The sequence below is a fragment of the Microcaecilia unicolor genome, chromosome 9 (assembly GCF_901765095.1).
Source record: "Microcaecilia unicolor chromosome 9, aMicUni1.1, whole genome shotgun sequence".
Taxonomy (NCBI): domain Eukaryota; kingdom Metazoa; phylum Chordata; class Amphibia; order Gymnophiona; family Siphonopidae; genus Microcaecilia; species Microcaecilia unicolor.
The window spans coordinates 47,717,504-47,744,337 of NC_044039.1; the positions used below are offsets into that span (position 1 = coordinate 47,717,504).

The window sequence follows — 26,834 nt, forward strand, 5'->3', positions numbered from 1 at the left end:
ACATTTTGTCTAAGTCTATACGGTATCTCCTTTTTCTGTAAATGTGCTAATGTTATCCCATGATATGGACTATATAGCGCTTCCTCCATCTCTAGAGGTGTGTGTTCCTGGGTTTGGTATAGCCAATCTCGTGTTTGACGCAGGAGGCATGCCATATTATAAAACTTTATATTAGGTATTCCCAGACCCCCTTGCCTCCAACCCCCCATCATATGTTTCAATTGCATCTTAGCCCGTTTTTTTGCCCAGCAGAATCTAGATATCAATCGATATAAGCGCTTGATATCTTTTTGCAATAACACTATGGGCAGTACCTGTAATGTGTATAGCCATCTTGGCAATATCACCATTTTGATAAGACTAATCCTCCCCATCAAAGATAGTGTTAAACTGCCCCATGAATCCAACTGTTGAGATGTCTGTTCCAACATGTTTGTAACATTTAAAGTATAAAGCTCCTTCAATTTAGCCGGTAGTTGAATCCCTAAATATGTAAAAGACTTGCACGTACATTTCAAAGGAAATCCTTCCGGCCAATAGGCCCGAATGTCTAAGTTTATCCCAAGAGCTTCAGATTTGTCTATGTTTAATTTAAAGCCCGAGTAATCTCCATATTCTTGAATTAACTCTAGTAGACTGTACAGGGTCTCCTTCGGTTTTGTAATAACCATCATTAGGTCATCCGCAAACGCGGCAAGCTTAAATTCCTGATTTTTAAGTTGTACTCCAGGAATCGCCGCGCAGTCATATATATCTCTAATTAAGGGGTCCAACTGCAGTGCAAAAAGTAGAGGTGAGAGCGGACACCCCTGTCTAGTACCTCTACTAATCTGGATCTCCTCCGATATATTCCCATTCACCATCACCTGTGCTCTAGGTTGGTGATACAATGCCCTGATCGCCTGTACAAATCCACCCTGAAATCCATATCTTTCCAGCACAGAGTACAGGAAGGGCCACTCCACTCTATCAAATGCTTTCTCAGCATCGAAGCTTATCATTAATGCTTGTGCCTGGGAGTGGCCCAAACCTTCTAATGCTGCCAGTATACTTCTCAAATTTTTGGAAACTGATCTACCTTGTACAAACCCCACCTGAGCTGTGTGGATAAGATGAGGTAGCACTCGCCCCAGTCTATTTGCTAGAATTTTTGCAAATAATTTTGCTTCCTGGTTAAGTAATGAAATAGGTCTATAGGAGGTTACCAGTTTTTCGTCTCTTTTAGGCTTAGGAAACACAACAATCCTAGCCAAATTTAATTGGTCTGGCATCCTACCATTCTCCATCCATTCATTAAACACCTTGACCAGTGTGGGGACCACCGAGTCACCCATCAATTTATAAAATTCTGCTTTATACCCATCTGGGCCCGGGGCCTTACCCATTTTACTTTGCGTTATTACCCATGTCACCTCATCAGCAGTAATTTTTGCATTTAATTGAGTACTATCCCCATCTTGTAATTTAGGGGTCTGCACCCCATCCAAAAATAGCTCTCCCGGAAGTCCTTCTTGTTCCGACGCCTTATAGAGGCTTTGGTAATATGTCTGGAACGTTGATCTAATCTCTTTATTAGTGTGGAGATATTTCCCCTCTTTATTTTTAATAGCTGTTATATTTTAGATGAGTATTTAGATGCTATAAGTCTAGCTAGAAATTTGCCTCCTTTATTTCCATGCTTATATAGCTGAAAGCGATAATAGGCTTGAGATTTCAATTCTCTATCATGTATCAGGGAGTTCAAAGTTGTTTGTAGTTCTATCACCTCTTGTCTAATCTGACTACGTGGGGTTAGACCATATTGTCTATTCAACTTAATTAGTCTCTTTTCTAGCCGCACAATTTCCCTATCACAGGCACGTTTATATTGTGACACATAACTTATTATCTCCCCTCTTAATACTGCTTTCGCGGCTTCCCAAAAGCTAGTGGAACTGTCTACCGTACCCTCGTTAAAGTGCTTATATTCAGTCCATTTAGCCCGTAAATATTCCCCAAATCGTGAATCTTTAAACAAGTAGCTTGGGAACGTCCAACTATTTAATTTCTCTTCTTCCCCTCCTCCTTTCCAGCACATTCTAATCACTGAATGATCCGATATAACACAAGGTTCTATATGTGCCTCAGTAATATCTGTTAATAAAGTGTGGGAAGCTAGCAAATAGTCAATTCTGGCTGAGGTGCCATGTGCTCTAGATTGATGGGTATATTCTTTGTCTAGTGGATGCAGTGTCCTCCATATATCTATGAGCCCGAGTGTTGTGCATAGATCCGGCAGACCTCTGGTACTAATCCGCCTTAAATCAGCCGGGGGATGTGATCTGTCCATTATAGGGTCCCAAGTCATATTAAAATCACCTCCCAACAATAAGGGCAATGGCTCCAGTTGATTGATCTGCCTAAGCAATCTTTTATAAAATTTTAAATCCAATGTATTAGGAGCGTAAATACTACCCAAGATTATTTTTTGTCTATTTATTGTGGCAATGCAGAGTACAAACCGGCCTTCCACATCTTTAATCGTTTTATGCACTTGGACAGCCATACCTTTTCTAAAAAGTATTGCCACCCCCCCTTTCCGGCCCAAGGCCGCCGTTGCCACACAGTCCGCAACCCACCACTTAGCCAATTTGGTGTGCTCAACATCTGACAAGTGCGTTTCTTGTAACAGCGCTATATCTGTTCCAAGACGTTTAAGCTGTCGCAGAATCTTGGAGCGCTTAATAGGGGAGTGTATACCTCCTACATTCCATGAGGCTACCTTAATTGTTTACCCTCCAAAGTCCCGCCAATCTGTATCAGATTCATCTTCTCCTTTTGAGAGAGGCCAGCCCAGCCTCCAGCCTCTCTCTCGTACATATCGGTCTTCTACAAATTGTGATAATTTTACTTTTAATACTACTTGAGTTAGTCCCCCCCCCCTCCCCTTTCCCAGCCCCATGTTCTCCCTCTTCCCGTTCCCTCCCATTTCCCTCTCTCTACCCCTTCTGTTCCCTAAGGAAATGGATCACTTCCGACACCCCTTCTCCTCTCATAATAATAATCTTCTTTATGATTACTTATCTCTTGACATGTCAACATTACAGTTTTTCATTCCTCTTCTAACCATATAGGTCTATATATCAATCGTGCTATCACATCCATTCTATCATATATTTCTTTACCGTATTTAAGCTTTCTTATCTGTTAAATTGTCTATCTTTTCTCTTCAGTATGTCTCATATCAATTGCTATCTGGGAGATTATTTCCCCTTCTTTATACGATACCTGAAGTATTGATAAACAGTTCATTTTTACTTCTGTCTATATTTACCAGGTTGACAAGTTATAATGCCTTCTTCAATTATTAAGGGTTACCAAAATAGTCCAGTTTCCAACGACATTTATCATCAACTGTCTTAGTCTCTATGATCTTTTCCTTGACTATTTGTTATAGCCTCATCTTTTAATTTACTCTTCCCGCTGAGTTTCCCCAGCGGGACATATCTTTAGGATGCATTTTTTATCCGTAATCAGTCCCCCTTCCAATTATTCTCAATCTCAGAATGTATTGCATCGCATCATTTCGCCGCATTATTGTCCATTTTCCATCTGTTGTACAAATAGTTTTGCTGTTTCCACTGAGTCAAATATTTTTATTCCCGAGTGATGATTAATTCTCAATTTCGCCGGGTATAGCAGCGCAAATTTAGCTTTCCGGTTGACGAGTTCAGAACAGATTGGCGAAAACTTTTTCCTTTGCGCTGCCACTGCTGCTGAGTAGTCTTGAAAACATAATACTTTGCGATTTCCACTGTGCAGTTCTTTCCCATTCCTTAAGGCCTGCAAAATCGCGTTTTTATGGGCAAAGTTTAAAATTTTGCAAATGACTACACGTGGTCTACCTTCTGCCGTCTGCTTTGGGCCTAGACGGTGAGCTCGTTCAATTTTCAGCGGGCCCAAAGATTCCGGTAGTTCAAGTTCCTCTGCCAACCATGTTTCCAAATATCTGCTTAAGTCTCGATCTCCTTGTCCCTCCGCCAGACCCACCATCCGAAGATTATTTCGTCTTGACCTGTTTTCTAAATCCTCAAGCTTTTCTTCGTAAGAGGCAAGTGTTTTTTTCAGCTGGTTTACTTCTGACTCTAAAGTACCAACGCGATCTTCAGTATCTCTGGCTCGCTGTTGGTAAGTCACCATTTCTAGCTGAATTTGATTTACACTGTTATGCAGCGATTCTAACTTAGTGTCTAGTGAGCTGAGTTTTTTCTCTAAAATAGCTTCCAAAGCTTGTGTGACTTCGCCCACTATCTCGGCGGCCCATGCAGATCCAACCGCTGAAGTTCCCGGGCTCGCCGGCGCCGCCATTTTGTCCTCAGCTTGCCGGTTCTTATCTTTCTCTTTTCTAGTTGATTTGGTCGCCATTAGCTATTGAATCGATAGTATGTAGGTCCTCAAATGTTTCCCAAAGCTTCCTCTTGCCGGTAACAATCAAACAAACGCTTTTAGATTGAGTTTTTCAACTCGTTTCTTGAGGAGAAGGCAGGAGCAATTCGACTAGCGTCCGCTCCTGTGCATAGCGTCACGTGATCTCGATACAACTCATTTTATAACAGTCTTTGGTAATTTAACACTTTAAAGTGCAAAAACAAAAACTTTCTTCAGCAAAGTAGAACTGATTTACAGTTAATACAGCTAATAGGAACTGATGTAGTGCACCTGGTAAAATAGCAAAAAGGGCATATATGCCTTCAGGCCCGTCACAAGGGGGTAGGCAAGAAGGAACCCTGTTGTGGAATGGATACCACACTGCCCTCTGTAGTCAGCATGTGAGTCTGCAAGCAGGCAAGCTCTAACGGGAATGGTGGCACTAAAAGCAACATCTAAAGGGAATAGTGGCACTGCCATGATTGAGTTTGCTTATTAGTTCACCACAAACTGAGATGTATTCTAGTATACAAAGTTTTCTCTTTAAGATGGCTGCATAAAAGAGGTAGCTAACACTGTAATGGGCAATGGAAGTAAAACCCAGACTGGATCAATGTGTCCTCCTTTTTCTGGAGCCATATGGTAACCCTAGTCCTATTCTTTTTTTTTTTTTTTTTGAGGCTCTGTACTAAGCATGGACAGTTAGTGATTCTTCAGGGATTAAGATCATAACTGGTTTATTAGGGTCAGATATCCTGGATTCTCCACAGGTTTAATCAAAGGATTTGTGCCTGCATCTCTCCCAAGGGACATGTTACATACCATTGAGTGTGTCTCCTTTTCTATATTCATCGCATCAGTTGGATATACTATGTGCCTGTACTTCTGGAAACAAATTTACATTTTCTGCATATACAAACTAGTTAGGAAAGAGACGACAGGAAGGTGAGAAAAAGACATGGCAGAAAAATAAAAATGCTCGTTCAATTAAAAATGTACACTTGAAAAGAAAAGTCACTCTTGACTGCCATTATATTAGGAGAAACTCAATTTTAGTGCTGCTGGTTCCTGAACAAATGATCTCCTACTCTGTCTGTTTTACCAAACTAGATCTCTGAGGTACTCAGAGATAGCAGAACCACCATGCAGTCCCTATCAGCAATCAGCATCCTCCTCGACCTATCCGCCACTTTTGACACTGTCAATTATAATTTACTTCTTGCTATACTATCCTCATTTGGGTTCCAGGGTTCTGTCCTCTCCTGGTTCTCCTCTTATCTCTCCCACCGTACCTTCAGAGTACATTCTCATGGATCTTCCTCCACCCCCATCCCGCTCTCTGTTGGAGTTCCTCAGGGATCTGTCCTTGGACCCCTTCTTTTTTCAATCTACACCTCTTCCCTGGGCTCGCTGATCTAATCTCATGGTTTCCAATATAATCTTTATGCTGACGACACCCAGCTTTATCTCTCCACACCAGACATCACTGAGGAAACCCAGGCCAAAGTATCGGCCTGCTTATCCGACACTGCTGCCTGGATGTCCAACCGCCACCTGAAACTGAACATGGCCAAGACCGAGCTCATTGTCTTTCCACCCAAACCCACTTCTCCTCTCCCTCCACTCTCTATTTCAGTCGATAACACCCTCATCCTCTCCGTCTCATCTGTCCGCAACCTCGGAGTCATCTTCGACTCCTCCCTCTTCGATTCTGCCCAAATCCAGCAGACAGCCAAGACCTGTCGTTTCTTTCTCTATAACATCACCAAAATTCGCCCTTTCCTCTCTGAGCACACCACCCGAACTCTAATCCACTCTCTCATTACTTCTCGCCTTGACTACTGCAACCTACTCCTCACTGGCCTCCCACTTAACCATCTATCCACCCTTCAATCCATTCAGAACTCTGCTGCGCATCTTATCTTCCGCCTAGACCGATATGTTCATATCACCCCTCTCCTCAAGTCACTTCACTGGCTTCCGATCAGGTACGGCCAGGGGCGTAGCCAGACAACAGATTTTGGGTGAGCTTAGGCAAGAAGTGGGTGGGCACCAAGTGTTCTCCCCCCTCCCCCCATCACCACCAAAAAAATATCTCAGCTGGCGGGAAAACGCTTCTTTCCACCTTGGCAATCTGAAGCAGGCATGACTGAAAACTGAGCATACACAGGTGCCAGTATCGTGGAGAGTAGTGTTTTCATTACCATCAGGGGGAAGTCTTCAGCTGGCAGAGCTTGGGATCCCCACCAGCTACAGCTAAATATCTGCTACTGTTGGGTGGGCCTGAGCCCTTAGTGGGTGGGCCCTGGCCCACCCAGGCCCACCTGTGGCTACGCCACTGGGTATCGCATACAGTTCAAGCTTCTCCTACTAACCTACAAATGCACTCAATCTGCAGCCCCTCACTACCTCTCTACCCTCATCTCCCCTTACACTCCTACCCGTAACCTCCGCTCACAGGACAAATCCCTCCTCTCAGTACCCTTCTCCACCACCGCCAACTCCAGACTCCGCCCTTTCTGCCTCACCTCACCCTATGCTTGGAATAAACTCCCTGAGCCCATACGCCAAGCCCCCTCCCTACCCATCTTCAAATCCTTGCTCAAAGCCCACCTCTTCAATTTCGCTTTCGGCACCTAACCATTGTACCCCTATCCAGGAAATCTAGACTGCCTCAATCTTGATTGACTGCACTTTTTGTCCTTTAGATTGTAAGCTCCTTTGAGCAGGGACTGTCCTTCTTTGTTAATTGTACAGCGCTGTGCAACCCTGGTAGTGCTTTAGAAATGTTAAATAGTAGTAGTAGTAAGCATTCTGCTGTATCAGGGCAGATTCTAATTTCATTCTCTCTCCCTTCCCTCACAAAGCAGCAAGGGCTCACAATACGTAAATTAAAAACAATTTGAAGAATGTCAAAGATAAATTAACATGGACAATACAATATGCAATACCTTACTTTAAATGGAGGATAGAAACATCTCCTTGCTCAGCAAAAGGATAAATAAGCCTTTCCAAACCAGAAGATGGCAGGCTGAAAGGCTTAGCAATCTTCTTTTCCCAAAAGAGCTGCTGCTATTAGTTTCCAGGAACGATAGTTAATGTGCTGCCTCTAACAAAACTCTCAATCAGCAGCAATGTCACCATAATCCTAGAATGATTTCTGCTAGCTTTTTGTCTGCCAGGAAGCTCAGCCTTCAGGGTTATAGTACATTATTACTGTATAATGAGGTAGTCAATGCACTAAGAACTAAGAATCATCTTGACCCCTCCCATATGGAAGTCTTGTACAGTGCAAAGTATATAACAGCAGACATAGAGGAGCATTTTTGATATGACATCTAAATCTGATTTTGGACATTTTATTGAAAATGTCCAAAAGTCCAGTGGTGAACATAACCATTTTCAAACCAGAAAAATGTCCTACTTTTTGTTTTGAAAATCCCCATTTGATAGATGTGTTTGTGCTTGGTATGTCTATCTTTTTTTTTTTTTTTTTTCGAAAAAAAAAGTCCAAGTGAAAAATCCACAAAAACAAGCCTTTGGGATGTATTGAGGGGGGGGGGGGGGGCAGTATTCTTAGTAAACTAGACAAACAGACATCACAGCAGAACAGTGGGGCACATAAAAGTCCCATATAGACATCTGTTACCCCCTTATATTGTACAGTGAGCTCTCCAAAACTCACCAAAAACCTATAGTATCCAACTGTACACCACTACAATAGCCCTTATGTCTAAAAGCGTCACCTATATGTGGTACAGTAGGTCTTTGGTGGGTTTTGGAGAGCTCACATTTTCCACTACAAGTATAACAGTAAGAATCGGATATGGGCTTGGGTTCCCTTCTCTACGTTGCACTGCACCAACCAATAGGCTACTCTAGGGACCTGCTTACTGCTTTAATAGGACTGGTCATAACATCTGAAGTTGTTATAAAGCTGGTATGTATGGTTTCTTTCAAATCTTTGGGGGTGGAATGGGGTCATTGATCAATGGTGGGAGTAGGAGGAGGGTCATGCCTTAATCCCTCCAGTGGTCATTTAGGGCTCCTTTTTGTGACTTAGTCATGATTTGAAAGAAGTCTACACCAAAGTGTTTAACTTTCATCCCCAGTCATTTTTGCTTTGTTCCATTAAGGCAGAAAAATGTCCACGTTTTGGAAGCACCCAAATCCTGCCCCCAACACACTCCCATATGATTTGGATGCACTGCATAGAAAACCATCTTTAAAAATGTGTTTCAAAAATAGTGATTAGGAGGTTTTGGCAAAAAAAAAAAAAAAAGTCCATCTGCCTCTTTTTGGACCTTTTCCTGTTTTTGAAAAAGAGGCCCATAGTCAACCACTTTTATAATCAAACTAGTATGGGTCACAGTGTCCTGAATAAAATAGTCAGGAACCACCAGCCTGTTTTTGACACAAACAATGGCAAAAGCTGTGAGGTAATGGAACACAGTGACACAGTGAGCGCAGTTTAGCTTCTCTAGTGGCAGATGATCAAAAGCCCTGCGCTGTTCAAAACAGCACTCTAAAAATAGTGCTGGAACAGCGCGGGGCTTTACCGGACCTATGAACAGAGATAACTGCAAGCAAATTTAAGCACGCAATTCTCTCTGATCATGGGGTAGAAGTGCGGGAGGATTGTGCCTGAGCGCAACCTCCTGCACTTGACAATTCTCCCGCATCTGTCAAAAGCCCAGACTTGTTAAACACAGGTGACCCCAACTACCCCAGCCTGAGCCAAGAGAAACAGGGACTGGAGGTCCAGCGGACATCCGGACCCCCAACCCCCCTGAAACAGGTTCGGGGGGGGACTGGAGATCCAGTGGGTCTCCAGCCCCTCCAAGCCCCCTAAAGCATCCCTCCAATGTCCCTGGTGGCCCCAGTGGGCCATGGGTAAGTGAGGAATCCCAACCCGACCCAACCCCCCCCCCCCCCAGTAACAGGGGGCTGGAGGTCTGGTGGACCTCCGGGCCCCCCGACACAGTTCAGGTTGGTCGCCAGCCCCCTACCCCCCAGCATCCCAACGATGTCCCTGGTGACCCAGTGGGCTGCGGGTAAATCCCTCCCCTACTTGGTGATCCAGCGGCCCTTCCTCACCACCTTATCTGCAGTTGGAGGAGGGAGGTGGCCTCCTTCCTCTTCCATCGGCGCCACCTGCAAAATGGCAGTGCCCAGCCCTGCCCAATGCATCCTGGGATGCACTAGGTGGGGGGTTGCACCTTATATCTCCCTTATATGGTGTGAAGCTCCGTCCAGTGCATCCCAGAATGCACTGGGTAGGGCTGGGTGCTGCCATTTTGTAGACGGCACCGATGGAAGAGGAGGGAGGCCACCTCCGTCTTCCAACTGCAGGTGGGGGGAGGTGGGGAAGGGCCACTAGACCACCAGGTGGGGGAGGATTTACCCTTGGTCTACTGGGTCACCAAGAAAATCAGTAGGATGCTGGGGGGGGGGGGTTAGGGGGGGCTGGAGACCCACCGGATCTCCAGCCCCCCTGAACCTGTGTCGGGGGGGTCAGGGGGGTCAGGGGGCCCGGAGGTCTGCTGGACCTCCAGCCCCCTGTTGCTGGGGGAAGGGGGGTTCGGGTCAGGTCGGGGTTCTTGCTGGGGCTGCTGCATTGGGGAGAATGGGGGCCAGCTAGCATGCAAATGCATACTGGACAGGGCTCACTATTCCTCCCCAATGGTCTGCAAACCCTAACGCCAGCTCTGAGCCAATCGTTGGTGCGCTGGTCGCTGATCATTGGGGATGAATAGGTTTAGCATGCATTTGCATGCTACTTGCACTAAGAGCCCTGTTTTGCATGCATTTGCATGCTAGTTGTGTTCAGAGCCCTCAAGCGCATTGTTTCACGCGTTCGGGTACTCTGATCATGGGGCGGTAGCAAACGCAGGCGCTAGTATGGCGTTATCAGCCTCTAGTGCCTGTGTTTGCTTCTGATCATCGGCCTGCTAGTGTTGTAAGAGACAAAGCAGTCACATAGCTGCCATAGTTTGGTGGAAGACAGGGCGGGATACTAAACTGATTTTCACCTATTCAAAAAATAGTGTTATCTTTGAGTGCTGTCTTCTACAAGACTAGAAACCAATAGTTATGATGGCTGCTTTTTAGTAAATGAAGGCCTGGTGATATGATAATTTTAAGTAATTTTCATCACAAAGTAGCCTAAGGAGCTATAGGAAATTCTTGTTAAGGGCCTCAAAGTAAATCATGTTAAAACAACTGTGAACCCCCAGATGTTCATCACTTGTAGTATGCAACGTAATTTTTGCTGGTTTTTACTTCCTCTGAATTATTTTCTAAAAATAACTTTGGTTTTAAGAAGGACTCTTTAATACTTCAAGAAAAGCCAGTGTTCATTCATATTACCTAAAATATTTATTTTTATTATAAAACGTACTTTTGGAAATTGTAACCCATTTTTTTCAAAGAGGAGTTCTAAGTAACCAAAACATTAAGCTAACTGCAGTGGATATTCACTACCTGTCCTTGAGGGCTGTCAATAGGTCAGGTTTTCAGGACATCCCTAATGAATATGCATGAAAGATTTGCATACTCAATTGCGTTTTCATTAGGATTGGGAGTGAAAAGCAAGGAACTAGAATGTCCCTGTTAAATGTATTCAATCAATATATGAAGTCAGGAATTTCAAAGCAATGGATTGAGTATTTATCTGTGTATGTTGGTTTGCACTAATATTTTGTTGTAGTTTAAATTGTTGAAATTCACCATGAGCACTGGTTTGTTTGGTAAATTATAAAAGTCAATAAATAAATAAAGTTTCAGTGACTTACATGTTGAAGAGATTCAGGCCAATGCGGTACAAGCGTTTCCTCATTGTGTCAGTGGACAGAGTTGGGGACTTGCAGTTAGCTGGGTTCTCACAGTGGTATCGTGGAAGGCTCAGAATCATAGCTTGTAGGGCTTCCTTGGATGACGCCTCAGATGGTGATTTGGCCGAGGTAGAGGTACTACTGCTACTCAGTTGCTCTGAGTTGTCTGCTGTTTCTGACTCCACACTTTTACCCTGGCCTGTTTCATGATTTGCATCAACCTGAATTTTCTGCACCACCATCTGTCCTTGTTCCATCAACCCACCTGCCAACCCATTGGTGTTCACATTCACCTCTGTGAAAGTGTGACTGTTTTGAATGATTCTAGCGTCAGATAGCCCTTCCAAATTATTTGAAAATTCTTTGTCCTTCTTCTCTCCATCCACTGAGCCTTCTTCAGGTTTTGTATCCTGAGAGAGCACTGCTTGGGCACTGCTTAAGCAGTTTGCCATGGATACCGAGGTAGATGATGAAACAGAGAAATTCTTATTGTCAATTTGAACAGTGACATCTCTGAAAGCCATCATGAGGGTACTACTGCTTTTGGGCAAGGTATCCTGCAGGCCCTCCTCTGTAACTTGATCTTTAAGTTCGGCTTTGATCAAGTCTGGATTCTGCTGCACTGAACTGGCACTAAAAGTCTCTGTGATCTGATATGAACTTCCATCCTGGAGGGAACACATGGTCTTCAGGCTCCATGTGCTGAGGGCGTCATCAATGGATTTGGCAAGAGACTGGACTTGCTCTGTAAAAGAGTCCTCCAGTTCAGTGAGTGCCCCACTGAATGTGGCTGGTAAAGATGGAGACCTTACCAAAGGAATGCCAACAAAGTTATAACCCTCCAACAGGGCTTTCTCAGTAGAAAAACTTTCAGAGTTGTGGACACGAATTTTCCGTAAAGATATTCGCCTGGGCATTCGGCTCTCAAGTAGAGAATTCCTTATCTTTTCAAAGTTTTTGCTGAGTTGATATTGGCGGAAAGCTGTTTGGATGGTGCAGGCTGCCCTACGAGAGACTAAATGGCCTCCATATTTGTGCTCTAGCATTTCAATCTGAAACACAGAAATAAGATTAATTGACGACTGAATATTTTCTAAATTCTTACACATGGATTAGGAAAATATTCAAACAAATGGGAAAGCTATTAACCCACCATCATCAAATCTCCTTCACAAAAAATATTCTGGCTAACAGCAATGTAAATCTTTACATGTTCGTTCCACATACTGTTGCTCCAATTGGGGTAAAATTTCAATAAGACACCTGATTAACAAACGTATGCACATACTTTTTAGTGCAGGTAAACCAATCTGATCTTCAAACACAAACTACCCACACAGTTTGTTTTCGAAGATCCAGAGTGGTTAAATGAATAAAAATTACAGGGTTGATATTCAAAGTGATTTAACCTGCCAGAAATGGTTCCTGACCGGTTACATCGCTTGTGTGGGGCTATCCACTAATATTCAGCTGCACTTACCCAGTTAATGCCGCTGAATATCAGCATTAACCGCCAAAACCAAACCCGGCTATTTTACGGGCAATGCAGAGGCAGAGTCAGGACTTACACGGTTAAGTGCCAATATTCAGCACTTACTTCATGAGGTGACTGCATATAGTAACATACATTGTGGTGGATGGTGTGTGGGACACACCAGGCGATGAGTGGGGGTGGGGGGGGGGTGGAGTTGCAGAGCATTTGAGTGGTTTGCACGGTTGTGGGGCCAAGGCCCCCTTGGTCAGTCGCTGGTATTGGCATTGGCGTGTTGGGGGGGATTTGATGTTTGTGCTGTTGTTTCGTGTTGTGTTGAGTTGAGGAGAGGGGGTAATATACCAGTGGTACTTTTAAATAATATAAAATCAACAGTTCATTATCAATTGGCAAACAGTGAACCCTAGGGGTCTCAATAGAGAAACTGAATGGCAGGCATTTAAATTTTCAGGGTTTCCATTGGAGGAGTGATCTGTTTAGCAATAGATGGGCATGCATTGGCATCTTCCCAGGGCACCAGAGAAAGGACAGACGAGTGCATCGCAGGTAGCCATTACTGCATTTTTGAGTTTTGATTTTTTTGAATTTTGTTTACATTTTTTTGATATTAGTTATATTTTTGGGATGATTTAAAGTGTAGATAGTATTTACACAGGACACAGTATAATAAGGCAAATTTCGATGTATATTGCCACATATAAGCTTGCAGTTTGGTGTTTTGTTCTCCCGAGGACACCTAGTCAGGCGAAACATGGAAGCCATGTTGAGAAAAGACAACAGAGAGTGAGAATGGAGTATAAGATCAAGATTACCAACAATGTGGAGGTCAAGTTTGAAGCATGTATATTTTGGGGGTTTATTGACACAGTGGATATATACATGAGAACAGGAGCCTTTTCTACATCAGCACTGATTAAAAGAGCAATCCATCTGAGGAACGTCATCTTTGCAGATAAGTGAAGTTCACATTTGTATGACTGTTACTCATCAAGATTTAATGATTTTAGGCAGGTGGGATGGACTCAGTGTGATGATGGTGGAGGAGTACATTATGGAGGAGATGGATCCTGAACCATGTTTGGTATAATGCACTTAATCTGAGCACTATTATCATAATATTAATACAAGATTTAGGAGATTGGTAGTTAAAATGTAATTGTTATCTATTAAGTGTACCAGTCTTATAAGTTTAATTTATTAAAATATTTTTGATGCTCAGTGCTTATGAAGTGCCCATCAAACCATTTACCATGGTACCAGTTTCAAACACCATGGTACCATGGTAAATGGTTTGCTGGGCACTTCACAAGCACTGAGCACCAAAAATATTTTAATAAATTAAATGTATAAGACTGGTACACTTAATAGATAACAGTTGTATGAGAAAGATACCAGTAGAATTTTAGACCCCTAATTTCAATTAGAGTTAAAATTTAATGACAAGAAGTGCAGAGTGATGCACTTAGGGCGCAGAAACCTAAAAGAGAGATACCGGATAGGAGGGGAGAGATTAGTAAGATCAACTCAGGAGAAAGACCTTAGGGTGATGGAGTCCGAGGATTTGAAGGTGAAGAAACAATGTGACAAGGTGGTGGCAGTGGCCAGAAGGATGCTAGGTTGCATATAGAGAGGTGTATCCAGCAGAAGAAAGGAGGTGTTGATGTCCCTCTCCATGTCATTGGTGAAGCCCCACTTAGAGTATTGTGTTCAGTTTTGAAGGCCGCATCTTGCTAAAGATGTAAAAAGACTGGAAATGGTGCAAATAAAAGCTACAAAAATGGTATGGGATTTGCATTGCAAACCATACAAGAGAGACTTGCTGACCAGAACATGTATACCTTGGAGGAAAGGAGAAACGGGGTTAGCATGATACAGACATTAAAATATTTGAAAGGTATTAATCCGCACACAAACCTTTTCTGGAGACGGAAAGGCGGTAGACCTAGAGGATATGAATTGAGGTTGATGGGGGACAGACTCAGGAGTAATGTTCAGGAAGTATTGTTTCACGGAGAGGGTGGTGGATATATGGAATGCCCTCCCACGGGAGGTAGTGGAGATGAAAATGGTAATGGAATTCAAACACGTGTGGGATAAACACAAAGGAATCTTGTTTAGAAGGAATGGATCCATGGAATTTTAGCGGAGATTGATTGGCAACACCGGTGCTTGGGAAGCAAAACCAGGCTGGGCAGACTTCTATGGTCTGAACCCTGATCGTGACTGAATAGATATGGATGGGCTGGAGTGTAAATTTTAAGGAGCTTCTACGTTAGCTTCAGAACCTTTAGTACAAGAACAGTGCTGGGCAGACTTCTACAGTCTGTGCCCTCAAAATTGCAAGGACAATTCAAACTCGGGTATATATAAAGTATTGCATACCATGTAAAATGGGTTTTATCTTGTTGGGCAGACTGGATGGATCATACAGGTCTTTATCTACCGTCATTTACTATGTTACTGCATAAAACACAGTCCTATCTTTTTTTGGTTCAACTTTTGCTGTTAAATACTGAATATTGCACTTAACCGCATACGTTTTAGCTGGCCACATACAACCAAATCTTCAATGTTTGTGCCCAGACATGGCACGGCATTGAATATTTGAGCATAAACCCCCGGATTCTGTATAGTGCACCTAGAGTTATGCAAGGTTATGATTGTAAATCTAGGCATATTCTATAACTATGTAGATTAATTGCTTTAACAAGCTGTTAAGCATTGCTAACAGCTCTCAACAAGCCTAGATTTATGTGCAGTATTTAGGCTATACTTAGGCATGATAGCCTACTGTGCATTAATTTTAGGCGCCATATATAGAATTGGAACCAAAGCAAGCAACAGACAAAAAAAACGCTGACCACCGCCAGCTGAATATTGACCCTTAACATTGATACATTTGTTAGAATTACATATACAAGCATAAAGAGCAATTCTATAACTTGGTGACTAATGTTAAATGCCAAGTGCACATGTATGTTATAACATAATAACACTTACATGTGTCAGCGTTGAAAATAATTGGCAGTTATGTGTGTAACCATTAGGCGCTATTTTACAATGTACACGCCAAAAGTCACTTACCCCTGGATTGTATATATGACACCCGTTTGGGTGTACTGTTGAGATGAGCATGCAAATTAATTGGTTAATGAGTTCTTAACCGTCATGGGTGCCAACAACCCATTATTGATGTTAATTGGTACTCATTAAAATTTGGGCACATATGTGGCTGCACACTATTCTATAAGGCAGGGTGCCTAATACCCATACCCTGGGATTCTATAAAGCGTGACTTACGTTGCATGTGCAGATCCGGTCATATTCCGGATTTGTGCATGCAACTTAATTAGGTAACATGCCAATCAGAGCTAATTGCCACTTAAACAATTATTGACACTGTCATTATTTAGAATTTACGCACACAACTGTCTAAGCTTATTCTGCAATATGATGCGTGTAAATTCTAAGCTGCATAGTTGAAAAGGGTGTGTGGCCATGGGTATGGAATGGGCAGGTAATGGGCATTTCTGAAATCTATGTGCATTGTTATAGAATGCACCCAGTTCACCCCTAATTTAGGCACTGGCATTCACGTCAAGTTTTACTTGGCATAACTGCCCACAACTAAATTTAGTCATATGGATGGGTGCATGGCATATTCTATAATCTGCGCATATTCACCGTGGATTTTTCAGATGCCATATATAGAATCTAGCCTATATCGAGTATCCCAAAATAGGGCATGGTTATGGGAGGTCCAAGAAAACAACAGGGTAACAGATCTGCAAACTCCAAGATGGAAAACAACCAAAGCAGATACGTAGATGAAAAACAATATTTATTGAAAATAGGTGGAAATAAAATTAAAATTAGATGGAAATAAAATTTTCAATAAATATTGTTTTTCATCTACGTATCTGCTTTGGTTGTTTTCCACCATGGTTATGGGAGGGGCATGCATGTGTCAGGGGGTTCCAAAAGGTTATGCACATATTTATAGAATACTAGATAAATGTGCCTAACTTGGGTGCCAGCATTTACACCAGTTTTCAGCAGGTGTAAGTCTGACACCCAAAGTTAGGCATGGGAATCGGTGTTACATGCTGTTCTATAAAGGGTGAGTGCCCTTTATAGAATTGCGCTTAGCGCTGTTTTTGTTACCTTGTTTTGGGGTTCATTTATATGCTGCAGTAAAAGGGGCCCTGCACTAGCGGCCACGGCCATTTTTGCCGCACGCCAGGGCCCTTTTTTCTGCAGCTGGTGAAATGGCAGTGTGGTAAGTTCGCACTTGCCATGCGGCCATTTTGGGAAGGATCACTTACTACTACCCATTGAGGTAAGGACTCCTGTGCTAACCCAGCGGTAACTGAACAGCTTGTGATGCTGCTCGATTACTACCGGGTAACCCCCCTGTGGAAATATTTTTTTAAACATTTCCACTAGTGTTGGAAATAGCGCTCGCTGGGGGTGGAACCACTGTTGGCACCCACTTTGGGCCAGCAGTAGTTCCGGGTTGCCACACAGCAACCCTTTAATAAAAGGGTCCCTTTGAGCGCTACGTATAGAATTCCCTCCTTAGCGTGTAACTGCGAAAGGGTGTATATTTGAGCGGAGCATGGGTGGGCCATGGGCATGTTGCCAAGGAATGCACACAACTTATAGAATACTATCAGTTCTGCACATTGCATGGTGCAGTTGGGCACACCAACTTGCAACAGCCATTGTCCTGTCATAAGTGGGCATGCCTATATTGTGGCATGACAAATTACTTTGCATTCTATAACAGCTTAGATGTGCCCTGAAGCCCTTATAGAACTAACGCTAAGTGCGCTCTATTGTGGCATATACATCTTGGCACCAAGTTATATAATTGTCCTGATAGCTTTCCCCCCAACCAAGTTATACCTTTGGGAACATATCTTTACATATGGACAATAGTACATGAATTGTGAAAGACCATGCTAACTTTTAGCCAGCTGAACTGCCACATTCTTGGATCCAGCCATTCCATCCACATAACCCCATAATTTACCCTCAAAGGTCTTAAGCCTTTGAAACTGTAGTCTAAATATATATGCACCAATTAGGACTCCAGTGAAAACTTTACCAAGTAAAGCTTTTGCAAACTATCACTCCAGCAGTGTAAGCTCTTTCACATCTATAAATGTGCTAATTAGAAAAGGATTTGTATATCTTTGCTATGAAGTGTGACAAAGTGCATAAACCAAGGAAAATTAAAGTCTTTTTGAAATGTAAATGAAATAATCAGGTAGCAGTCAGAGTGGTAGGGACAACAACTCTCCTGCTAGTACATTTAATGACAAGTGAATTATTTTTAGAACATTTTGAATAGTTTTGGTAAACATAATGTTGAGCCTTTTGGGGTTTGTTTGTTTTTTTTTTCATTTTTCTAACTGACAAATTATCAAAGAATTATTAGTACTTTCAGAAAATGTGCACTAGACTTCACTGCTGACTAACTGGCAGAAATAGTTCATTATCTAATTTAGAAAATACTCCACGATAGCCTATCTCACAAAAACCTTGTCTGATTGAGATCTCTGGCAACTAATGACAAAGACAGCAAGTGAAATAATAAATGTTACAGAGGGAACAAATTCAGATTTGCCAATATTTTTGAGCTACAACACTCTGATTAAATACAGTAAAAAGGTCTTCAGTGCAACATGCTCGATGTTTCTATTTCTCATCATAAAACAAGACATGAGGTCATATTATATCATTAACTCAGTTTCATGACATTGGCAGTACTGTCTTTCTAGAGAGAGAACAAAGTCCTCCAAGAAACATCAGATATTGACCAATGTGAGAGGTCCATCAAAGCTGGAAATAAAAAAAAAATAGATATCTTGAATCTCATTCAGAAAGAGACTAGTGGTTGCTAATGGGACCATGAGGGAAACTTCCAAATTCTTTTTTTTTTTCCAAATGACATAAGCTAGGAGAGAGCTTTGCTCACTCACATCTATGGAAGTAATATTGAGTTCGTGGTAAACATATTGGAGGCAATTCTATGAAAGGGTGCCAATATTTTGGTGCTGTATTTGAATGGGCAGTGAACCTATTCTATAATATTTACATATGGGCTCCTGCCCACTTAAATCACCTGGGGCTGTTCAGTCTCTTTAGAGCCACTTAACCAGGCAGTGCTGCTGAATAATGGCTCTGATGCCCCCCAAAATTGTGGACAGGTCAGGGGTGGTACAGGGGGTGGCAATGGGAAGGTGTCCTAATTTTGGCCACTTAACTACGCAGGCCCCAGCCCTGAATATTGGCTAGGACCCATATAACTATATAAAAGATATATATAAGCCCTGGTAGCCCCCTCCCAGCCCCCCAAAAGCACCTCCTCCTTTCATTTCTCCTCTCCCACCCATACCTTTAAATAGCCCCCCCCCCCCCTCGAAATGATCACCCAACCTACTCCTCCAAGCCTTCCAGTAGGGGCAATAGGAGCAGGAGCAAAGCCCACTGTATTCTGCTCCTTGCAGCTGCCTTAAGAAATTGACTGCCACGATCTCTCGCAGCAGCCTCACAGTACTTGTGTAGTACCCCGGGGCTGCCGTAAGAGATTGTGGCAGCCATTTTCTCAAGGCAGCCGCAAGGGGCAGGAGTGAGTGGGTTTCATTCCTGCCTCCATCGTCCCCACTGAACCACCAGGGAGCTAAGGTAAGCCCAGGTGGGTTTTACCAGGTTGAAGGGAGGGGGATTTAAAGGTGCGGACTGGGGAGAGGGGGAAAGGAAGGAGGGGGATTTTTTCAGGGGCCAGGAGGGACCTCCCAGGGCTTATATATCTGTCTTATGCGGGCCCTGGCGGCCAGGACAATCAAAATTAGCACCGGATATTCAGTGCCAGTGACTGCACATGGCTCGGCACTGAATATCCAGGACTAATTTAACTGGCAACAGTCAGTATTTAACTGCTGTCTGGCTGAATATTACCCACTATAAATTTAAGCATGTAAATGGCACTTAAAGTTAGGCAATCTCTTATAGAATGAAGAGAAATGTTCTCCTAGCATTAGTTATACAGATAAATACACAACAAAAATTCTTGATTATAGCCTAAATGATTCCTTACCATTCTCATTTTGCTACAACAAAGTGAAAAACAGCCAGAAATCTCATGTTATTACCTCATAGTTACTACATGAATAGTATATTCTTTCAGTCTGAGAAGAGAGAAAGGCCTGACTGGTTTCCTTATTTTAATTTTTTTAAAGGCTAGGAATCACAAGTAATTTGTGTCTTTGAAACTGCTCATCTCAATGGAGCAATACTTCAGCAAATGCCAATTAGGGAGAGAAAGCTATTATAAGGAACAATTATTTTAATACTTTGCTATCTAGAAATGTCTGAATTAGCAACCCAAGCTTGCAGTTGAATAAGGAATTATTTGTAAGTGAAATGGAATAGGCTGGAATGTCTGTGACCTCCTCTTGTAGAAAAATACCATGCCTGGTATAAGTCCTATGCATTTTCTACTTTCATCCAGTAGGTACAACATTTCTGTGTTTTCCCTAGTAGATACAAGACAGATGGAAAAATCAATACATAGCTGACATCACATGAGACCTACAATAGCCATATTAGATGTTCTTCTGGGAACTGTGTGTTGGACAAACTCCTAAATCTTTCTTCTTGGCCTACCACATTTTCTCCTTCATTCCCCTTAGTTTTAGTGCTTCATGACCTTAACTAAGAAGTTTGACCAATAGCTTGTGCTGAATTTGAGGCTTAACCCACGAATAATACAGGAGAGAGAACTCTAGTAGTCACATTGGTTCTGGATAAAACTGTACTCTTTCCAGCTTGTGATTACCAAGGTTATAATTATCTCTAGATACAGTTTTACATGATTTTTTGACATTACATAGATCTGTAAGTTGATGGTTATATTATTCCAATAAAAGATATCACAAACTATAAAGAGTACAATTGAGAAACGAAGGGAAATACATGATGTAGGATAAGGCAGTAACGGTTTAACTTACATGATAGCAGCGGGATTGCTAAAGCCAAAGCTAACTTGTGCCTTCAGTAACCTTTCTGTGTAACGTGAAGGGCTCTGATGTTGCAGTAAATAATATTTCCAGTGGGCAAAGTCTTGGGATTAGATTCCAAATGAACTATAAAAGGCCCATCTGCACTGTAGCATAGCATTACATGGAAACTGCTGTGCACCTAAAGGTACCAATTTCATGCTGCACTATATTTTATTCAGTAGGTAACATTTTACTGCAAGAAGTACTGACTTGCCTGGTACAAATATCCTCCACATGTCACTACACTTACTTATAATCAAGGGCTTCTATGCTCATCGTCACAGTACAGACATACTGTACCAATAACCCTATGTTCGGTATTAACACAGGACCACTATTGGACTTATTTTCAAAGCACTTAGATTTACATAGGTTACTAAGGAAACTTTGTAAGTCTAAGTGCTTTGAAAGTGAGCCCCTACATCACTTTGGAGTTCAGCATCTTTCAAGAATTATGATTAAATATCTAACTAATGAATTTATAGTATACCATTTGCAGCAACAGAAAATCACATTTTAGTTTTTGGTGCTTCACAGACAAGAGTTCAACAGCTATTCAATATATGACTAGAAGGGCAATTCTATATAGGATGTCCAAATTTTGGCACAATTGGATAAAGTAATTTATGCATGTGAATGATGTCACAAATTGACATTTACAAGTGTATGTGCTAGGAAATATTCTACAAAATTGGTGCACTAGTTACATGGTGCATAACAGCAAATGTGCTGTACCAGGGAGTGGAAATCCAAACAATAAGGGTCAACCAGCCGAAACCCATTAAATCAATATTTTAAAATGGTTAAATGGGAGATGGTACAACGCTCAATCCTCTTAAAGAACCACAAATATCTTCACAGAAGGGAGAGTATCAGAGTACCATCAATGTACAAGCGAACCGGAACTAAGTTATGGAGCCTCTTACGGGACATCCCATTATAAGCCCTCAACCTTAGGTCATTTTTCCTCAATCATTTACTGTCCACAACTTGCAAACATCTAAACTCAAGTTTTATTATTATGTTCTAAATATTTCAAAAAAGGGTGCTAAAATACTCACCATAAGTTCAACACATAAGAGATCCCAAATATGCACTTAGCTCAAAAAGTTCTCTGGTGGCTGCTGTCACTCACTCATTACCCAATGCCCACCAAATCAGTCATAAAGACAAGAAAGCTATCCTGGTGTTTTGGCACAACATGTGCCTGCTTCTAGACAATCTTCAATCAAACACAAATTTGATCACCACTACTCGTATCACAGGTCAAACTAAAGATTTGCATATTCCGAGTGACAGCGGTCGCCAGAGAATGTTTTGAGCTTAATGCCTTTTTTGGATCGCTTATGTGTTGAACTTATAGGTTGAATTTATGGTGGGTAGTTTAGCACCCTTTTTTGACATATTTAGAACATAATAATAAAACTTGAGTTTAGATGTTTGCGAGTTGTGGAGAGTAAATGATTGAGGAAAAATATGACCTAAGGTTGGAGGGCTTGGAATGGGATGTCCCATAAGATGCTCCATAACCTAGTTTTGGTCCACTTGCACATTGATAATACTCTGATACTCTCCCTTCTCTGCAGACATTTGTGGTTCTTTAAGAAGACTCGGAATTGTACCAGTGGAAGGAGCATGTCATGGGTGTTCTGCCTAGCAACACACACACCTTATAGAAAAGTATCAGATGTGCATATTTCACAGACTGCCACACCTAAGTTTCAGCACACCAAAGCAGCTTTGCACTACTATTCTATAATGGATTAGACATGCCTTAACTCCATTAGTCATTAATAAGAAAATCTTTTTATATGCTGACAAAGCTGAGGGTGATTCGTAATTATTTCAAACCGGCAGATTGCTAGCTCAAGCGTTGATATTATCTAGACTTGAATACTACAGTATTGTGTATATCAGTTGTTCAAAACCTGTGGTTAAACATTTACAACGTATTCAGAATACGGCTGAACAGCTGATATATTTTGCTGGTAGGTTTGACTCTGCCTGTTTGTTACTTATTAAATTGCATTGGCTCCCTGTGAATGCTAGGACTGTTTAAGCTTTACACTATGATTTTTAAGATTATGTATGGTGATATCCTATCTCATTTAAATGAATGGGTCATATTTTTACATAAAGGTCCTATAGGTAGAACCCATAATCAAATGCTGCTATGTTTTCCTTCAGCCAGGCAGATTACAAGGAGACAAATGTTTGACTCTTCTCTCTATTACCAAGCTGCTTCAATCTGGAACTTGCTACCTTTGCAGATTTGTGCACTGAAAAGCTACCTGATCATCTGAAAGGCTCTTAAAACGTTATCTATTTAATTAACATGTATGATTTCAATATTACAAAATAAGAATGATCGGACTGTAGTTCCTGGATTGCTTTCCAGGTATCTTAAATTTTGTAATCTGCATTGAACCAATTATGGTAATAAAAGATCGATATAACATAACATTACATTCAGGGGCTTATCTGCGTGGGGCCACCGGGGCCTGGGCCCCCCTAGATTTGGCCCTGGACCCCCCTACTGCCAACGCCTTCGACCCCCCTCCTGCTGCTGGTACCTTTGCTGGCGCCGCCAGCCAAACAAGTCCTGTTCTCTGACGCGGATCTGAAAGGGCAGGCTTCGCTCCTGTGAGTCTGATGTCCTGCACGTACAACCTGCAGGACATCAGACTCACAGAAACAGAAGCCCGCTCTTGCAGATCAGCAACGCGGCCGCGCGCTTCTGTTTCTGTGACGATGTGACGTCCACACGGTCCTTCCCGCCGAAGTCTGGCCTGATCTAGTCCGGTTCAGGTCAGCGGCCGTCCAACTCCACAATTCTTCCCGCTGCCGCCCTGTTGCTCACCGCCTCGTCGTGCCTCACTGCTGCCCTGGCTGGCTGCTCATCGTGACCTGCCTCGTGCCTCACAACTTCGGGTTCGCGAACTTTGCGCAAACTAGTTACCACTCACCAGAGGAGGAGGACTGCAGCACTGAAGAGCCCACCACCGACCAGAGCCACCATCCGCTGCCTAGCCTGCCTATCACTGCAGCAGCAGCACCAGTAGTCCTCCAGGCTCCACACTGCCCTGCCGGCTGTCCATTCCAGAGTCCAGACTGAGAATCCAGACTCTCCAGGTAAAAAACAAAAAAACCCAAAACAAAACAAAAAACTTTGGGGACACTGGTGAAGTGATGGTGGGTTGGAACTGTGGGAACTGCATAGTTAACTCGATGATGGGTGATGTCAGGTCTAGATACGCCCCTGATTACATTACTGAACTGGCGCTAGACATTCCCCTTAGATCCTGACTTTCAGAGTTCATGTTTATATCTGAAAATTCTGAAAGGGATAACTGGAAATAAAACAAGAGGGAGATTATGTAACGTTCCATTGCCATGCACTAGAATGTGAGTATTTTTAGGAGAGGAACAATGGAAAATTCTAAATTGTTTAGCCAAGGAGGAAAGTTTCCTCCTAAACGGAAATGATGGCAAATCTGAATGCAGTTTCAGTAACTTTCTCCAGTACTCACAGGTTTTAACACATAATTAAAAAGAATACAGGGCACACAAGACACACACAAAGACGGATGGTACTAGCACAAGTTACAAACAAGATGGGAACAAAACGTAATCTCATACCATTGGAATCAGTTTCCATCCACTCTCATTCACCAGAACAGGATCAAGCAATGAACTTGCCACTGATGACATTAGTTTGGTGGTCTTAGCTCAGCCTCTGGGACTAAATGCTAAAACAAAAATAGATTCTGAAAGGAAGTTGCTTTAAAACGAAATCCTTCAACCGTCTCAGCAGGTGGTCAATAGGGCCAGAGCTGGGTGGTCACACTTGTGGGGCACTGCAGAAAAATACAGACATAACTGAGAACAGAACTGTCTTCTCCTCTTAATCCAGGAGAACATTATTTGTGAAGGATAGTGCTGAGCTACACTGCAAAAGCAGTGAAGGAAATCCAGGAATGAATGAACCTGCAGATGGATTGACATTTCTGTACAGTGATGGATTCAAAGAAACAACTGAGCAGCAGGAGCGTAGCCAGAAACAGATTTTGGGTGGGCCTAGGCAAGAAGTGGGTAGGCACCAAGTGTTCTCCCCCGTCCCAACCACCACCAAAAAAAATAACTCAGCTGGCGGGGAAATGCTTCTTTCCACCTTGGCAGTCTGCAGCAGGCATGTACTGAAAACAGAGCATGCGCGGGTGCCAGTATCGTGGAGAGTAGCGTTTTAATTACCATCAGGGGGAAGTCTTCAGCTGGCCGAGCCTGAAATCCCCACCAGCTACTGCTAAACGTGTGCCACTGTTGGGCGGGCCTAAGCCCTAAATGGGTGGGCCCCAGCCCACCCAGGCCCACCTGTGGCTATGCCACTGCCAGGCAGCCGATCCATAAAATCCAACATTGAAACAAACAAAGCAGATCAGTAGATGGTACAAACAAATCTTTATTGAAGAAATACAAATCAATTCGATGTCTGACACAGGCTGTGTTTCGCCCACAAAGGGGCTGCGTCAGGAGCTATGTGGTGTATGTAAAAATCTTTACCACCAAAAAAAATCAATACTCTTTTGGAAAAGGCACCATAGCAGCTAAAAAAAAAAAAACAACATAGTGACTACACATCTATCAATACACTCTTCAGGAGATAGCAGCGTGCTCACAAACACACAGCAGTGTCGCTGTGTGATTGTGAACACATAGCCTCTGACGCAGCCCCCTTTGTGGGCAAAACACAGCCTGTGTCAGGCATAGTACTGATTTGTATTTCTTCAGAAAAAATTTGTTTGTATCTTCTACTGATTTGCTTTGTTTGTTTCCACCATAGTGATGGATCCAGACACATGAAGGGCAAGCCTAGTACTAGGCGCACATGGGAATACTGTGGGATATAAATGTCATAAATAAATAAATAAAATAAATAAATAAATAAATAAATATATGGGCAGAGCATGAGCAGGACATGGGTGGAGCTTTAAATTATGCACAGAATAGATAGAATACTTTAAGTTACATGCGCCCTTGACACATTTGGGCATCCACAAGTTACATCAGGTCTATGGCTGGTGTAACTGCAGATATCTAAATGAAAGGTATGTTGATGCCAGGTTATGCTAGTATTCTATAATGGAATCTGGACACCCAGATGAGATGCCATTGTGGAATAGTCTCACCATGTGAAATCAGGGCATGTAAAAAGAGGCACCCACTTATAGAATTGCCCCATTGGAGGATAAGGGAGTGAGACAAAACCAAAATCAAATGAACATGGAGGCACGCTCTTTCACTTCCACCCTAAGACAGTAAAAGGTTATCATGACCCATCAGAGCCAGTTTCAAAGAGAACAAAATGGACTAAGTACACTGCAACAGCAAATTAGTGTTGGAGATTCTTGACATTAACTTGCTATTATTCCTTCCAGACACAAAATAACACATAAAGCCAGAAATAAACACACATACTGTACTGTGCCAGAGATCTCAATCTGTTTACTTGTTTGATGTGTTGGCCAGTTACTAGCATCCATTTTGGACAAGAGCACCAGAAATGTGCCTGATAAGTGACCAGTTGAGTTATTAAGAGAAACGCCAACTGTTGCTAGTGATCCCCCTCATATGTTGGTAGAGTAGACCAGAACTTTCCATTCATACTAACTAGCTCAAATTGATAGCCCACTCTGCTGTTTAAAATGTGCAAAGACCATTCATAGACTTGGCTCTTCAAGCCTAGACATAAGCAGCACAACAAAAGCATAAAGCACCATTTCCTTTTTGTTTTGCCTGAAAGATAAAATCTCTCTTGGTAGGCTGAAACATTATTGGATAATTCAATGGCTTTGTTAGGAATGATCAGTAATTTATATTGCCACTGGATGGCATGATATTTGGGGTTGCCCAGTATACAAACAGTAGACTTTCAGCACAGATAACTGAGGATAGCACAGACACATATAAAATGTGTGTTGTGGCAGCAGTAAAATCTGAGTCTAGCTTATTGTATTGGATAGACGTAATTAAAAT

General features: G+C 42.4%; 1 protein-coding gene across 1 annotated transcript in view; it reads right to left on the reverse strand.

The window, feature by feature from the left end:
- Nucleotides 1–24,509, reverse strand: part of IQSEC3 (IQ motif and Sec7 domain 3) — a 192,972-nt gene extending 168,463 nt beyond the window's left edge. The window contains exons 1-2 of the mRNA XM_030214368.1: nucleotides 24,441–24,509; nucleotides 11,202–12,292 (exon numbers count right to left, since the gene is read on the reverse strand). Of these exons, the coding sequence (XP_030070228.1) occupies nucleotides 11,202–12,292; nucleotides 24,441–24,443 (1,094 nt within the window). The 5' untranslated portion in view covers nucleotides 24,444–24,509. The remainder of the gene's footprint in view (nucleotides 1–11,201; nucleotides 12,293–24,440) is intronic.
- Between the last annotated feature and the right edge of the window lie 2,325 nt (nucleotides 24,510–26,834).